The sequence below is a fragment of the Rhea pennata genome, chromosome Z, assembly GCF_028389875.1.
Source record: "Rhea pennata isolate bPtePen1 chromosome Z, bPtePen1.pri, whole genome shotgun sequence".
Classification (NCBI taxonomy): domain Eukaryota; kingdom Metazoa; phylum Chordata; class Aves; order Rheiformes; family Rheidae; genus Rhea; species Rhea pennata.
Window position 1 is genome coordinate 17,208,157 of NC_084702.1, and position 17,428 is coordinate 17,225,584.

Genomic DNA, 17,428 nt, shown 5'->3' on the forward strand with positions numbered 1-17,428 from the left:
TTATTTTGAAATAAGAATGTTGTTTCCATGGCAAACTTGGAACTCTTCACAACTGTGCTGACATCCACATACTTTCAAGTTTATGCAAGAAAGATGATACTTTATGAGATTTCTTGTAGCAGAAGGTCATTTCTCTACCAGACCATGGTATTGTTCTTTTTAATTTTTCATCTTCTGAGGGAAAGCAATAGAAGGAAATAAAAGATGGAGGGAAAACAACTTGTTTTAAACAGGTTATAATTTTATTTTTTGCTTCATCATTTTTCCAGGAACCTTTTGAAACACAAAATTGATTTTAAATATGTTTTAATTTAAGAGGGGAAAATATTTTGGCAAATTTTTATAATGGTAACAACTTGAAGACACTCCTCACCCTGTTCTGCATTGGGATCATATTATTCTAAATATTTATTCAGTGAAGTTACTATGGGACTTAGAAATGAGAGAAAGGTTTATAAATGACCGTTTCTGAGATACTACAAGCTGATTCATTTTGGATTGTGAAATTTTTTAAACTGCTTATACTAGATACATTTTCGTATGTCTCTAGAGAATATCGTAGCTTTTCTGTACTGCCTTATCACCTTTGCCTGTTCAAATGACATAATTATCTGGTGAGGTGTAATGTTAAGATTGGCTCTGCTGAAAAATAGATTTTGGTTTTTGTCTGAAGCTGTGCAAATAAATCTTTTCTCTGTAAGCTAAGCATTTTCCTAAGCTTTTCAAAAGTGAACAAAATCTTTTAGTGAGACTATGATGCAGAGTGTTTTTAAATTGTGTGCCTTGCCCCTTCTCAAAATTAAAAAAAAAATGCTCTCCATATTGGGAGTAGCCCAACTTTTCCAGGTTTGACTTACTCCCTTTCATAGATGTTATTGCTAGCACCTGGAAATAGCACATTTGCTCAATTTACTGTCAGGATGCCAGGTGGTTCCTGGATAGTTGCATAACCTCACTGAAATGCTTTACTTCTCCCTATTTTCTAATAATGTATTCTGTCGACATTTGCCTCCCTTCAAAAGAATAAGTTGACAAACAGCTGTGTCCCTGTTCAGTGTACTTCCCAAGCAAAGTATTTTCTTTCCCAGAGGCAGAGTGCATTCACCTACATAATTGGCCATGACCTCTTCTTGCCCAGTGGACATGTACTGAAGTCCATTCCCATTTCCTAATGCTTTAAGACACAAAGCAGCATATTACTGTCATGCTAGTAGGTAGATGAAATTTTGATATGTGTTCTTGTATTGTCATCAGATGTTTCTGTTTGATTCTTGTTTCTAAATATTTGAACATGCGTATCTTAAATACTTCATGATTCTCTCTTGAGTGTATGTTTAATTTAAAATTAATATATTTTTTAAAAAAAAACCCAAACTTTTTAGCTTACAGCTTGCATACTAGCCATTCTCAGAAGGATGGGGGTTTATGGAATAAGAGATGTAGGGACCTTTATTTTGATAAAGACTTTCTTTGCATTTTTTTCATTTCAGTAAATTGCTTGCAGGATATTGCTAAGAATATAATCCTTTCAATGCTGCATCTCAATGTTCTGATTTTTAACTGCTCTCTTATTAAAATATTAAATTGTGTGTCTGTGTGTTTCATATGTGTATGTATTCATATGAAGTATTTTAATGAAATTATTATAAACTTTGTGGAAACAGTGACCTCTTCTCTACTGAGTGTAAATAATGATATCCTTTTTCTGAGCAGTGTTTTGCATTAAAAGCCAACTCATAAAGGAGTGAAGCCTGAAATGGCCAGGTCATCCGTAGAGGTTATTTATTCATCATCTGCTAAGGACTTTGTATCAGAGTTTGCAAATTCTAGGTGGCTTTTCTAACTCTTTATATACTTACTCTCTGTTTTTGTTGATGTTCTGTCTTTCTTGAAACCTGAGTAATCCACAGTCTGTCATTAGAATTTATCTTGACAATGATTTTCCTCATGGAAGAAGGATAGGAATCAGCTTTGGAAAGGAAGACCTGTGAATCATGGTTGAAAATGACGTGATCATGAGCCAGCAGTGTGCCCTTGTAGCAAAGAAAGTCAACTGCATCATAGGCTTTATTTGTAGGCTGCAACTGGTAATCTGTGGAAGTGATCCTTTCTCTTTATTAGGCACCATATGTGGTCGCCTCATTGCAAGAAAGATTTTGGTGCACTGGAGTGAGTCCAGTGAAGAGCCACCAAGATGGTCAGGAACTGGAGCATAGAATGTATGTTGAGAGGCTGAAGAAGCAGGGTTTGTTCAGCTTCGAGAAGATGCAGCTTCAGAAGGACCTTACTTGTATTTGTACAGATACAGAGAATATGGAGCTAGACATTTTCCAGAGATACCCAACAACAGGTTAAGAGGCAAAGGATGCAAATGGGACATGAGAAGGAACTTTTAAGGAACCTGTAAGGAAAGGGGTTTTTTTACCATGAGAGTGGTCAAACACTGGAACAGATGCCCAGAGAGCTTGTAGGAGCTCCACCCTTGGAGCTGTTCAAGATTCAGTTGGACAGGCCTTGAGCAACGTGATCTGATTTAGGTAGGAGGTTCCGTCCTACATAGGTTATTCTATGGTTCTGTGAAAATAATTTAGGTCTCCTTTACCATCATTGTTTTATCTCTGTGGTATGTACTTGAGTTAAGCACTAACCTCTACAGAAACCTGCTGGAAAGAGGGTTTCTATGAGACCTGCCCTAACCACCATATCTGGTGGAGACTGAAGCTGCAGGGCAGTGAATTGGTGCCTCATAGCCCTGTCAGCCAAACTGGCCTTTCACATTTGTTTGTTTTTCAGTTTTTGTGTAAATGCTAAATCTACCCCTACTGATCTATGCAAATCAGAAGCAAAATAATAATAAATATGCTTTCCTCCAGGAGGACAATGAAAAGGAGATTCTTTTGAACCTCCTGTATTTGTATTCCTGGAAAATTACTCTTCCAGCAGCAGTGTAAAGCACTACTTCTCTTTCATTTCAGGATACCTGAAAGATGCATAGAATATGGGCGTGATGCTTCTTTAAAATTTCATGTTTTAAGGTTATGTTTGATTGCTTATACAATGCAATGTGGATGCTAAAGTGTGAAAAACGTTAGGAAAAACAAAAGAAGAGATGCAACATTTTGAAACCATAGGCATTGTTTGGTGAAAAGATTTGTTCTGTCCTGTAATAAAAATACATTTGTAAAAATATAGAGGAAAACTGAAAAGGAAGGTAGATAGGAAGTAGGCAGAAGAAACAGTTGGAATGACTAAATTCTCAGCATGTCACTTATTATACATCAATCTAGAGGGAAGAGGGCAGTATTCTAATGTTCAAAGACTATGTACTAGCAACAAATAAATTGGAAATGTAGTGATTCTGCTTTTTAAAAGGGATATTGAAGATCTGCCATCCATATTTTCCTTTTAGTATTTGTTGATAGTTTGAAGAGAAAGTAGAGAGATGTGTATAGATATCTAGGTTAGGATTACTTACTGGATATCTCTGGCAGTAGAATTTTAATGGCATGGCTTTAACTGAAAAAAGATGGTAGCAGGGACTTAACTGCAGTCCTTAGCGCCAAGACCTATTACAGATTTTGAGGACTTCAAGAATATTGAAATACAGAAATATACTTCTGTATATATGGCATGGTCATAGGTATTGTGGTGGTAAGTAGCACTATACAGGCTACAGCTGGAGTTTTGGTAGGGTCTAATTTTTTTTATATATATTTAGAGCAGTTTCAAGTTCTTTTGATAATTAATTCAAAATCAAACAATATAGTTTCAAAGTCTTGAATTGCAAGTCATAATCAGCTTTTATGTTCACCATATTAGACCCAAAATACATTACTTCAGCATTATTAGAAAATAAAACAATTCTGTAGCTGCTACTGATGCATAGGTGTTATGTTTACTTCTCTGCTAGAATGTACGGATAACAGAATTTCACCTACTTCTGGATAATGTCTGCTGTTTTTAATTTGTTACAAGCAGAATTTATTGAGTAAAAAGAAATTGTAAGTCATTTTCTTCAATCATTGTTTTCTTTTGTGTCTCCCCCCTTCCCTACCTCTTGTGTTTTAATACCAGAAGGATACAAAATGGTCTTTTGAGGCTTTACCTAGTAACTTTCTTGGATAATTTTATATAATTGTCTCAACATATTGAGCAAAGAAGTGGAGCATACGACGATCCAAGAAACCCGTTTTCTTTAGATTTTCTGAGTTCCATCAATTTCGTAGCTGTAATATTCAGCATATTTCAAATTAATCAGGGGTAAAAGGAAACATAAAGAAAAAAGTCATGAGCTCGTTTCCATAGAAACACACTACGCTTTCTAGCAAAATTAAGTGCTGACTTTGTATTCTGAAAGATGGTTGTGCAGACAACATGTGTTCACTGGCCTGTAGATAATATGTCAAAATGTCTTCATAGTATGTATCTTCTGATAGTATTGTGCATTATTGAAAAATCTTTGGGCTGGTATCTTACTACCACCCCTTGTAGTTGACTAGACTATAATATTTTCTCATTTCTAATCCACATTATACCTTTGGATTATAGAGAAAGAGAGGATTGGTATCGCTGCGCATTTTAACACTGTGTATCTGAAGCACCTGCCCTGTGAGGAACGGCTGCGAGAGCTGGGCCTCTTCAGCCTGGGGAAGAGAAGCCTGAGGGGGGATCTGATCAATGTGTACAAGTACCTGAAGGGAGGGTGTCAAGGGGATGGGGACAAACTCTTTTCAGTTGTCCCATATGACAGGACAAGAGGCAATGGGCAGAAATTGAAGCACAGGAAGTTCTGCCTGACCGTGAGGGGAAATTTCTTCCCAGTGAGAGTGACGGAGCCCTGGACCAGGTTGCCCAGAGAGGCTGTGGAGTCTCCTTCTCTGGAGACAGTCAAGGCCCACCTGGATGCAACCCTGTCTAACATGCTGTAGGTGACCCTGCTGAGCGGGGAGGTTGGACTAGATGATCTCCAGGGGTCCCTTCCAACCTCAATCATTCTGTGATGTCTCAGGTCATAACAGCTGATAACATGGTGAAGCTTCTCCTTGTAATATCCTCCATGAAATCTTTATGTTGTAAAAATCTATGGATATTTTACTCTTGGTTATAGTATGACCAACATGCTGTACCTAGAGTGTGATAATGCATGATGGCCATATTGCATCTCTGTGAATATAAATTCTGGAGCAAAGCAGATGAATTGCCAAACACAGAGGTGCGGTAGAATCAGATGTTAGGGAAAGAAATAGTTAACTTTTATTTTTCATTAATTTACTAAACTTTACAGTGGTGCCTCTTGTCTTACTGTTTTTTTCTGATGGTGCCTAAAAAGCCAGAAAAGGTATGAAAGGATGAGAAGATATAATTGAATTACTAACTGATGGTTAATACCCATCTGAAAGAGTTGAGGAGATCTCATGGGTCACTTTTTAGTGGCTTTCAAAAATGACATTCTAATAATTTTTAGAAGATCATCTTTTTTTTTTATTTTTTTTTTGATTTAATGTTTTAAGTGAGCTTCTTCACATAAGATGTTCTTACTGCTAAGTTTTAGAAATTCTTTTGAGAGAAATCAATACTCCAAATAGTTTCTCAAAAGCCAGCTCCTGCTTTCGGTCATAACATCAGCTTTTGTTTATTTTTATAAATCCTTGCCTTAGAAAGCACTCTTATTGTGTTTAGATCATGATCATGTTAGGGACTATAATTTTTTTCGTAAGTATTACTCTCTTTAAGGGAAGCAATATCAAGTTGTTTATTGCTTAAAAATCATTATGAAATTGCATAAAAATCATTATGAAAGCTATCGGGGACTTATTTCTACAAAATGTTGGCATCCAGTTTCCTCTTCTCAGAGTCATTCTTTAAAATCCATTCTGTTTGTATATTTGCAATCTATTAATATTAAAGAGCTATTCTATGATTATGAAATCCATTTACAGCAGAATATTTTTCATTTTGGGGGCAAAGAGAGGTCATTTCACCATCTAGAAAATTGCAGTGCATAGTTATGTCCTATATTCTTAATCTCCAGTTATATAAACAATTTTATTTATTCCCCAATTCATTCTGCATCTGAATCTCTGATTAAGATTGATTCTCAGCCACTTCCTGCATTGTCTCTGCTTTGCACTAATATCTAGCAAACATTCAATCATAATGAGATTCTTTGTAGCTATCTAGGATTTGGAATTTGTTTTACCTGGTAGGAGCAGCTTTAGTTTCAGGGTACCAAAGAGCTATCAGCTGGGTATTGAATTAGCTTGAATGTATTTCAGTAAATGTATGTATACTTTGTCCAGCTTGTTAATGTCACAAGTATCATGTTTATATACCCAAACATGAAGTTAGTCCTGACAGAGAAAATGTTTAGGTTCTGCCCTCTGCAAGGTCAATTCAAGATCAGTTCCATTTTGTATAACTCTTTCATTTTACAAACTTTAAAAATTCAGACTTCGAAAGAGGGAGAGTGAAACTTCAGTCTTTGCATCCTTTTCCTATGTTCGCTTTGATTGTTTTTCCTCTGAAATATTTTTTTAAATTAGTTTCAATTTTGTTCTGCTTTATCTGTACCATTCTTTAGAAATATGGAATAACAGCATTCTCATACCATGTATATAGATTAACAAAATAATATTAGCATAGGAGAAAAAAGCAAAAAAACCACTTGACTCCACCATGCATTAAGGACTATTCGAGTAGAAGAAATACATTATCAACAAGAAGCTTGGTAGGAGAATAATGACCAGCGTGTGTCAGAAATAGCACTGTGCAGGTTACCACTAGCAGCTAATACCTACCTGCTCACTGTACTGCTCAGCTGAAGTTTCAAAAATCTGTGCAGAATAGATTTTTATGTTTTTCTCTGTTCTGCTTTTTGTTAATTAAATATGGAAAAATAAATATTTTGTCTTAAATTTTCAAAGATCGAGAAGCTTTTTCTCATATCTCTGAATGGGGACATGCTGCATGGTATGGTTATGCAAGTTGGGAATTTACTTTTTTGTGTGCGTACCTGCATTTTTCAAAATGCATGCCTTTGGTTTGGGACTGTCATTGAAAGCTGAGGTATGTCTGCATCACCACTTCCAATGCATGTTTGCATCTTTGGTTCTTGGAACAAGTGCAGCCCACAATTAAGGAGAGCACCATTTTCTGCTGAAAGATGCTGTCTTAAGTTAGTGCTAGTTTAGCCGCACCTTACCATTTTTGCCCTATTTCCCATTATCTGCATTTTATTTGAACTGTACTTGGTGTGATATATCAGTCAAAACACCTAGCTATTTTTAAGAATATGGTTAAGGAAACCAAGATTTGTTAGACTCACGTATGTTTCATGATTTAGTCTTTCCTTCTTTGCTTAAGGTAACTTAAGAGTTTCACAGTAATCTGAATAAAAACTCAAAATGTGTTTACATGAACTTTCATCTATGTTCTTCTTCTGGAATTACTGGTTTACTGTTCTCTAAATTTTTATGAGTGTATATATGTGGATGTATATAAAAAAATCCTAAGCTCTTTCAGAAAACAGTTCCTTGACTTGTCTGAAAATGTCTTCGTGCATGTGGACATAAATACAATGTTATGTCAGCATATCAGTGAAGTCTTGGACTTGGCTTTTGATGCTGAAATCCTCTTTACCTCCTACTAGTCTTGCAGACCTAATGTAGCTGCAGGAGACTAGGCAAGGTGCTTGTCCCATTAGTGAATGATCAGTAAGATGCTTAACTAAGCTCCAAATGGTACTCGTTTCTCCTGCAAAGTCATTCAGGCCATAGGCTTTCACAGATGGGATATGAAGGCAGAATGTGACCTGGAGAGTTTTTCTTACTCAAAATGATCCATGTACTAGAATGCTGCATAGTCAAGCCTGAAACTGAGGAGCTTAACAGGGCTAGCACTTGCAAAAAACGTTATTTTAGACATAAACCAGAAGCCACTGAGCCTGAGTGCTGAGTGCTACGGTACAATTTCTGCAGATTTCCTTTACAACATAAAGGAAAGTAGCTGCTGAGAATTTAATGATAACATAAATACTCTAGTATTTGGAAAAAGGAATTTGATGTGTGTTAATTTGAAATATTTTGAATTACTAATCGTACAGTGAAAATAGATGGAAGTTATTTTTACTCCTGTTTGCAGAGTAGGCATAAAAGGGGATGTTTAACAAAATCAGTGATTAGCAAATTTAGGACAAATGGAAGGAATCACTATTGCAACAGTATGATTTCAAATATGGAATTCACTCTTGTCACATCATTAAGCAAAATATTGTGGCTAAATTTTAGAATAGCTCAGATGGTTTTATGATAATTGATGACATTTACAGTTTTGTTAGCCGTGATGAGAGTAAACAGAAAATAGTTCCAGAACAGAACAGAAAATACATGTGATATAATTCTGTTGTCGATACAGAATAATAAAGTAATTATCCAGTCTGGCATGTTGATTTCTTCTGGTGGCATGATACCAGTCATCTTGCACTCTGATTTTTCTAGTGTGGTGGAGCCTATTTCACAGACTTAGCTAACTTAGCTGACTGAAGCCCCTCCAATTGTTTCCTGGCTTATGAAAGCTGTGACAAAGCTTATTCACTAGAACACAAAATAGCAACATCATTTTCTCATGTTCTCCACACTGGAAGAAGGAATGAATGTGGTATGGCTTGACATTGATAAGGCTTTTGATACGATATTTTCATAAACAAAGTGAGCGAATACAGCCTACTCAGTCAGCGGTATAGAAATACACAACCAGTGAAAAACACAGTGAAAAAAATTAAAAGGGGCATGGGAACAGCCTTCAGCTGTGTAGCTATGTGAAGGCTTGATAGTAGGAAAATATTTATAACTTCAGGTAACAGGTTATCTGAGGGTGTTGTGGAAGCTCTTTCATTGAAGGTCTTTAAGGAGAAGTTAAGACAGCCACCTGCCAAAGCCAGTGTAGGTATACCTCTAGTCTAGTCTCAAGCAGAGGGGGAGATTAAGTGGTATCTGGAAGTCCTACCTATCCCTAAAGTTCTGTGATTCTCTTTATTTTTTTACACTTGCTGTTATTTTTTGCAGAATTATATGTAGGTTTTTCAATTTATTCATTTTAGGAGGTAATTTAGCAGGTTAATTTTCAAAACATTATGCAAAATTTGAAATTAAACTTCTAAATAATGTATGTACGTATCAATTTTCTTATTATAGCAACCAAGCAGTCTTTATGCTTACATGAAAAGAAAAAAATGCTGTCTATAAATTAATGTTGCAGAATTATCTTATAACTTATAAATGCTTGTTCTTTCCTCATGCAGATTGCAAGGTATAGAAACAGAATATAAGCAGTAAAGCACAAATATCTTTGTAGTCCTTGACATCCTTGCAGAAGTCAACTGAACTGTAGTAGTATGGTAAATATTCTTTTTTGTTTTGTCTCTGTAGAAGTGCATTTTCTGCAGGCAGAGAATTAAGAAAATTTCTGGTGCCTGCATTCAGTGTTCATACGGACGCTGTCCAGCCTCCTTCCATGTTACCTGTGCCCATGCTGCAGGAGTACTTATGGAACCTGATGACTGGCCATATGTTGTCTACATCACGTGTTTCAGGCACAAGATCAACCAAAATGTGGTAAGGAATTTGTTTCCTTATTTTTTAAAAAATGGAACAGAAGAATTAAAATATGTTTCTAGAGAAAATGGGAGAAGGGATTCACGTTGTGTATAATAATAAAACTATTGTATCTCAAAGATTTTTTCTTATCGCATTACCTGGAAGAAATGATACTTGATATGCCTGGCACATTTTTCTATTAGAATCATTGCTGAATATATTGTTTTGGCTGCCATAACCACTCACTGAATTCTCTGTTTTGTTAATTTGGAGCGTATTACAAATATCAGCTCGTAATATCTTAAAAAGACTCACAGATACTGTGAGATAAAGCATATGGTAAGTAAGCCCTTTTTCCTGCCTCTGAAAAACATCTTGCAAATATCCTGTTATAATTATTCTGTCATCTGGCAAAATAACACTGGTTTGTCAGGAAAATCCCTGCTATTACTGTGTGCTCCTATTTTCTAGTCTGAGCTGAGGAGGAACTTTTAATTTTAGATGGGATACATACAGGATTATCATTATTGTCTTGTAGGTTTTAATACCTTTTATTCCACCAAATTGTTATTATCTCAGTTAAGAAATAACTTCAGCCATTTATCTTGGGCTTTTAAAATCGTATTTATTTGTTTCCGAGCAATGTACAACTAGAATGACTACTAAATAATAGTCCTGATAAGGAAATTACTATTAGATACTTTAAACAACAATTTCTCACTTTTTTCAAGTTGAGAACTCTATATTTGAATAAATTTTTCATCTCCTTTGTATATTAAAAATGAAAGAGTAAACCCATGTTACAGTGCTAATGAAAGTCTATAATATATGTCTTTCTTTCAAGAGGTGGTCAGTGAATTCTTGGTCTTAGAGACAAGACTTTTAAAGGGTAAGATTTACTTCTGTGTATAATAAAATGTAGTGCCTTGCAACTAGAGTAATCACGCAGACCAGAGTATTCAGTCTCCTAGCAGTTCTGAAAAAATCGAGACAAACAAATTGTGTGTTCTTTTCAAGACTTCCCCAGAACAATTTTGCCTTTTGAAGATTGTTGCATTCCAAAATAAATAATAGTATGAAACCACTACACTTTTGTAGGAATTTTCTGTCTTTATAATTTTTTTATGAAAACTAGTCTGGTTTCAAAACAAATTTGAAACACTGTCTGTACAGGCAACTTCTCAGATAATTTTTATGGCTTTCTTAGAATGCATTATCCACTAGATAAAATTACTGGATTAGGTTCATAGCTAATAAGAACAGGACTGTTCTGACAAAATATTTTCTAACATTGATTCCCGATAAATTTCCATCTTTCAAATTGTGAGATTTTCATCATTAGCTTGGGAAACTGTTCCTGGATCAAATAGGACTTTCTGTTGTATACTGTCTTCTATACTGACTTTATGCATGCAATGCTGCCATTGCTCCTTAATTCTTTGAGCTTCCTGTAAAACAAGTCCCTGTCTGATGCTGGAGTCTCCTGGTGCTGTCCAACAAATTATATTATTTTTTCCTTATATTTTCTTTTGTAATATTAATTGGTAAATGTGATAAAGTTACGGATTGCTTCTTTAGTGTTTTTACAGTACCTAACCTAGTGCTACCCCTGTCTTAAACAGAGGCCTTTTCTGGCCCTTCTATATCAATGTTAGTTATTAAATAATACTGACAGAATATTCTGAAGCCAGTTTGACCAGAATTTATGCTTCCATTCTAATCTAAAACAGTGCTGACCTTACTACTTAACATTTAACTTTCTAATTATGAATTTTCCTTGGAACAGTAAAAACAGTTATTAAATAGCTATTATTTTGTACGCTAAGACACAAAATGAATATTCATCTAAAACAATGCAACACTAATGAGGTGAGAGGGACACTCACGAAGTTTTTTTTTTTTCTCCTAGTGATTTTCTTGATCTGAATTTTGTATTTTCAAAGAAAACAAACAATATAGAGAAAAAGGAATAATTGCTTATGAAGTGATTGTGTGAAGCATAAGCAAGGTAGCTCAGTTAAGAATGAGACTCTCTCAGGCCTTTCTTGAAACTCAGCACCAACCTTTTTGAAAAAGTTGTTTGATTAGCTTATTTCATGTGGCTCAAATCAAAATCAAAAGTACAGAAGAGAAAGTGTGTTTCTCATTGGGCTAAAACTTCGAAGGATCAGACATACTGCTAAAAATCTTTTTCTGTAAAATTCTTAACTTTGTCTTGAAACAAAGGAGGTTGCCGTATATTTATGTATGATTGGATTTATACGTTGTCTTTTGGATAATTAATCTAAACCCATCTTTAAGCCTTTGGAAGTTTTTCACTATTGGTTTTCTTATTATACTTTTCCTGTTATTAGCTAGCCTTTGATGCACAAACTACATTGCTCTTCATCATTAGGCAGAGCAATGCTCCTTACTTATAACTAAATTTTTTTGTTCATCCATTGTTCTAAATTTCTTGCTCAAAACAGCGTAATCCTAAGGACTGAAATATTATTTTGCACATTTTTACAGGAATCTAATAGATTGTCTTGTTAGCAAGTACAAATTTCTTCTGATGTTTAGGAGTTCAAGGGATACTTGAAAGGATATTATTATTTTTCCTTCATTTTAAGGAAGTAAAATTATAGTTGTCTGGTGTTTCCTTAATATAGCCTCTAGATATTGTGCCTGAATTCTCAGTGAATATCTTTGATTACTACTTTTCTGAAGTTAAATAACAAAATAAAACAAAACTCACCAACTAAAGGATGGCTTCTGGACTATTACAGATATCTACAGTAGTATTGTAATATGAAAATCAAGCAGGTTGTTCAACCAGGAACTTAGCTATGTACTGATAACTATGTATTATTACCAGTGTTAATGTGTCTCTTCACCTCAGGATTATGGCGTATTGCAGTGCTGAGGTAGGTTTTGTGTCCTAATTATAATTTGCCATGATATTAAGCAAATTGTGCCCAAATTATTTATCAGTATTCTTTCATATATCTTTTTGACTGAGGGTCCAATTCTTTCTGAATTGTCTTCATTATTTCTTCCTAAGGTACATTTTTAATGTCAATAATGGTAAACATTGGTAGGTCTTCTGATGATAAATCATCATAAACAAAAGCAGAAGGAAAACATAGTTCTTCTCTACATACAGTGCTGATGAATGAATAAATGTACAAATACTACAAATTTTAATTTTTAAATATTGAGATGACTTTTTAAAATATGCACTTTTGATGTCCACACTCAAGTCTAAAGTCTTGTATTTACCAAGCGTACAGCTCCAGAAATAATGCAGAATTTTGGTAGCAGAAAAGTTTTACTTAGCTAGAGGCAAGGAAATTCATGAGTAAGATTTCATTTGGAAACTGTGATCATAAAAGGCCATGTAGGCAGCCCCTGTGATGTGCATTTGGCAAGACTCATTGTCTTAAGAAGGGGCAGTTATGATAATAATTGCAAAAACTCACTGTTGCTGATCTTTTAATAATTGCAAAAACTCACTGTTGCTGATCTCTTAACTGTTTTAAGTGATGAAATGGGCTTTGATTTCCCAGATGATTTACTGCAACTATGGGCCAGTTCTTACCTCTGTAGGCACACAGGGGATGAAGGGATGAAGTCATGTGGAAGCTATAGATGCTTTTCCTTTTGCATACGTGAGTGATGTATTGTCATTGTATGTGTCTGCCTGCTAACTGCTGTCAGGCCGTTTGCATTTTAGAAAGTCTTGAGGCATGCCTTGTTTTAAGGATATAGTACTCAAAAATCATGAGCTGGCCTATTTTTGAAAGGTCATGCATCATTTCCATTCCCAAATTATAGTTCTAGAGAGTAAACGTAAAGTGATGAAATAAGAGTTACATTTCCTTATCAATCTTAGAATTTTGAGGATCCTCCATTAAGAATTGTTGTCTGAGAACATTTCAAGATATTTTTTTATATATATATATATGTATCAAGATATTTAACTATTATATGTTTATATATGTATAGTTTATATATTTTATTTAACAAGATTTTTGTATGTCCTGCCATACAGAAAATGAGGGAGAAAGTCATTTTCCCTCTTATCTTTTCAAAGTTTGCACACAGAAGAAGAGGTTAATTTTTTTTTCTTTTCCTCTGTGACTGGTTGCTTTCTGTATTTCTGCTGCTATCTTAGTTCATCCTTGGCTTAGGTACTGTTAAAAAAAAACATGCTTTTTAAACCACAGCTTCCTCAATAATCTGGTAACTGGCACAGCTGTTTCTTTAATCTGATAGATTCCCTTGCGTAACAACTGTCCTTTCTGATCAAAAATGACATTCTTAACATCAATAAATTCTTAGGATTTTCTGACAGGAAATGTTTTCGGGGACATGCAATCAATTATAGAGGGTGTTTGTCAATACTTTTTTGTGTGAAATAAATCAAGAATCCTACCAAGATGGCATACTGAAAAATAAACTCCTTGAACTAGGATGCATTTCTGATTTTTATTATTTGTTCTGATGAGCTATGGCATTTCTTTTTTGAATATTTTATCATTAAATGAGCCTGTATTGTCTTTTAATACTATATTTTACTTAAATAGAGTACCAGCTTGAGATTTTAAAAACATAAAAATTTGATCGAGATATTTCTCCTTGGACTCCTGTACTATAATCACAAATTTCTATTATCTCATACAAATAACTAATAGTCTCTAGTTTACTTCTGCTTTTCTTTTTTATTTATTTTTCCTAAATAACTGATGACTAAAATTGAGACTTGATTGGAAAATTAACACTTTGATGTTTATATATATTTGAAGATTGGATAAAAGGTTGCTATAGCAAGATAGTAACTCCTATAATCCTTACACCAGTAAATCATTCTTTCTTCCTTTTACATATCTGTAGTTATACTAAGTGGGCAGAATTAATTACATAAATGCATAAATAATAATTTTATTCTACAAGTAAATGATTAAGTAGTTCTTTAGTATGATCATAACATTGTTTCTAGATAAACTTGGAAATGCTGTAGAAACGTAATGGATTTTTACTATCTGAGGTGACCTGAATTAAACAGGAATATTCAGGTTTGGTTATTTTTTCTCAAAAAGATTGACATTACTATTAATATTTGGAATCTAACAAAAAGAACTGATACTGCTCTTAGTTTTCCTTTGACAGTAGTGTTAAAAATTCTGTAGCTGTATCATTTTCTGGATTTTCACAGACAGTTTTTTAGCTTATTGTACTGATTGAAGATTTCACTGCCTTGAAGGAGATTTGAGAAGCAATGGTAGAAAATTGAGTAATTACATTATCATATGCCATAAATTATTTTCATGCTTTTTACACAAATATTTCTAATAAAAAATACTTTAAGAAAGGCATACCATTTCTATTGCCTCTTGTCTTAGTGTCTTCCATTGACAGAAAAGTTCAAATGTCCTGCCATAGCCAAAGTCACAGTAACTTTTCTTTTTGTGTGAGCAAATGGACTTGTGTTAGGAAATGAACGGACAGTCAGACGCGTAGGAGATAAGTTCTTTCCTTATTTTATTGGGATAAGAGGCTCATGGGTTTATTTTTCACAGTGAAGAAGCTTGCTCTTCTGATAGGAAGTTCGAGGGGATACATCAGTTGGGAGCTGATGTGTACATCTGTTTACATCATGTGAGCTTAGCATTTGCTGACTTAAAGGTTCAATTCTGTTATATATAGAAACTATCAAGCAGTTACTGATGTAGAATTTTTGCATAGTTTGACAACCCTGCTACACTTTTGACCGACCTAAGTAGCTCTAGTGAATTCAAAGTGAAAACTGAAAATTATTGTTACTGATGTGCTACATAAATAAGTGATGAAGAGTGATCAATGCTGCCTGGAGTTTTAAAGCAAATGTTCTGCACAGTATTGGTTAAGAAGTTACTCAGATACACTGTTGTAAACAGCTCTGACAAGAACTGGATATCCATTTAATTGTTTCACCCCATTCACTAAAATATTAAGCAATTATGAAGAATCATACAGAAATACAGTATTTAAGAATACACCCTTTGAAATGGCTTCATAGCATTGTCTAGGCTTCCCATATCTTGTATCTTCCAGCACAACAAATAAGATGTACAAATATTGCTAGTTGTTTAAGTATTCTTACCCTATTGCAAAGGCATCAGCTGTAAAAATATTTTTGAATGCCATAATTTGTTATTCTATGGAAGCTGTTTGCTTTCTTATGAAACATAGAAGCTTTGTATGTCATATAATCATATCTATAACAAACAATCTTGCATTTGAAGATTTTGTGTTAAGTGGGGAATTCGCATCAGTTCTAACATTGCTAAATTTCTGTTGAGCAAACTAATATTTTAAATTTGCTTTTTCCTTTAAATTCTTCTTTTTCAAGAGAACTAAAGCATGTGAGAAGGCTATTACAGTTGGGCAGACAGTCATCACGAAACACAGGAATACACGATACTACAGTTGCAGAGTCACAGGAGTCACATCTCAAGTTTTCTATGAAGTCATGTTTGATGATGGCTCTTTCAGTCGGGATACTTTTCCTGAAGACATTGTAGTAAGTTCTTTTTCAGATACCTGTTATTTCTATTTTTTGGAAAATTAAACAGATGGAACTTTTTGAAATATTTCTTTTGACTTTTAGAGGAGATAAAGCCTTAATATTCAGTTCATGTTTGCTAGTTTCACTGCTGGGAATGATTATTTTCTAATGGTCTTCCAAACTTTGGTTGTTCTAATTAGTCTCTGCCATTTGACCAAATGAATCAAAACTAATCTTACGAAGTCTTTTAATTAAATAAGAAATATGTATTTAATAAAGGATATGAGAGTGGGAATTACATATATCCTTATCTGTCTCATAGAGATAACTTGTAAAAATTCCTTGCTGAGTTGAAAAATTCTGCTGTAATGGGAAGAACAGCTCTCAAGAATCTGTTCCAACAACTTGTTTACACCTTCTGATGTTTAGTTTGTAAGATTACATTATTAATGATAAAAACCATCAGGGAGAAGAATGTGTAGTTTACTGCATTTCCAAAAAGCAATTGAGATTTTGATTTCCCTTATGCACTTACATAAACTGGCACACATTGTGTACTTAGAAATGAACAGAATTTGCAGACAGTTGAGAAAGATTCTGTTTCCTTCCATATTTACAATGAGTAGATTGGATGGTAACCTTCACTGTGTTAATCAGATGCTGTTTGACGTCTGTGTCACAATATGATCTAATCTGTGTTTACCTTCATGCTCCTGTGGTCATGGCGTTTCTTTGTGCAGAACTGATTTTTTTGGTGTACTTCCTACTAATAATCAGTTACAGCCTCCATCAGGCTAGCCTCAGCATGCAAAAGGGCTGTTTGTTGCCAGATTGCTTTTCGCTTCACACCATGTGCTGGATGTAGAGGGAGAGTCAGGTGTATGTGAGGATGTATGCTTAGAAGTTCAAGGGACACTGCCCCAGCAATGCTCAATGTTCCTGTCCTGTAAAGATGTCTTTGAGCTGTTCTGTTTTCTGCAAGCCTAACATTTTCATGGAAGTAGAGTTAGTTGTCCGATAGCATCAGTGAAATGATACTGTTGTTCTTGGAAGCTTCTTAGTTATTGAAAAGTCTGATGCCTTTTTGAAAATACGGCATTTGAAGGGGTGCGTTTCAAAGCAGGATATGGGAATATAGCTGTTTACCTCCCACTGGTGTTAACAGAAGACAGGCAGCAAATCCCTCTTACATGTCTTTGAAAATTTATCCTTTAATTTGAAATACTCTGAAAAGCTCCATTAATGGAGCCTCCATCAAAGGCATTTTGATTTAGAAACATCAAGATATTAAGCAAATGTGGCTGTC

General features: G+C 34.6%; 1 protein-coding gene across 7 annotated transcripts in view; it reads left to right on the forward strand.

Annotated features, from left to right (window-relative positions):
- KDM4C (lysine demethylase 4C) overlaps positions 1–17,428 on the forward strand; it is a 249,607-nt gene that overhangs the window by 209,548 nt on the left and 22,631 nt on the right. For 6 of the 7 annotated variants that reach the window (XM_062599330.1, XM_062599325.1, XM_062599331.1 and 3 more), the window contains exons 18-19: positions 9,426–9,611; positions 15,967–16,137. In XM_062599330.1, the coding sequence (XP_062455314.1) occupies positions 9,426–9,611; positions 15,967–16,137 (357 nt within the window). Of the gene's footprint in view, positions 1–9,425; positions 9,612–15,966; positions 16,138–17,428 lie in introns of those variants that run through there. The other variant, XR_009961144.1, reaches the window with a different exon arrangement.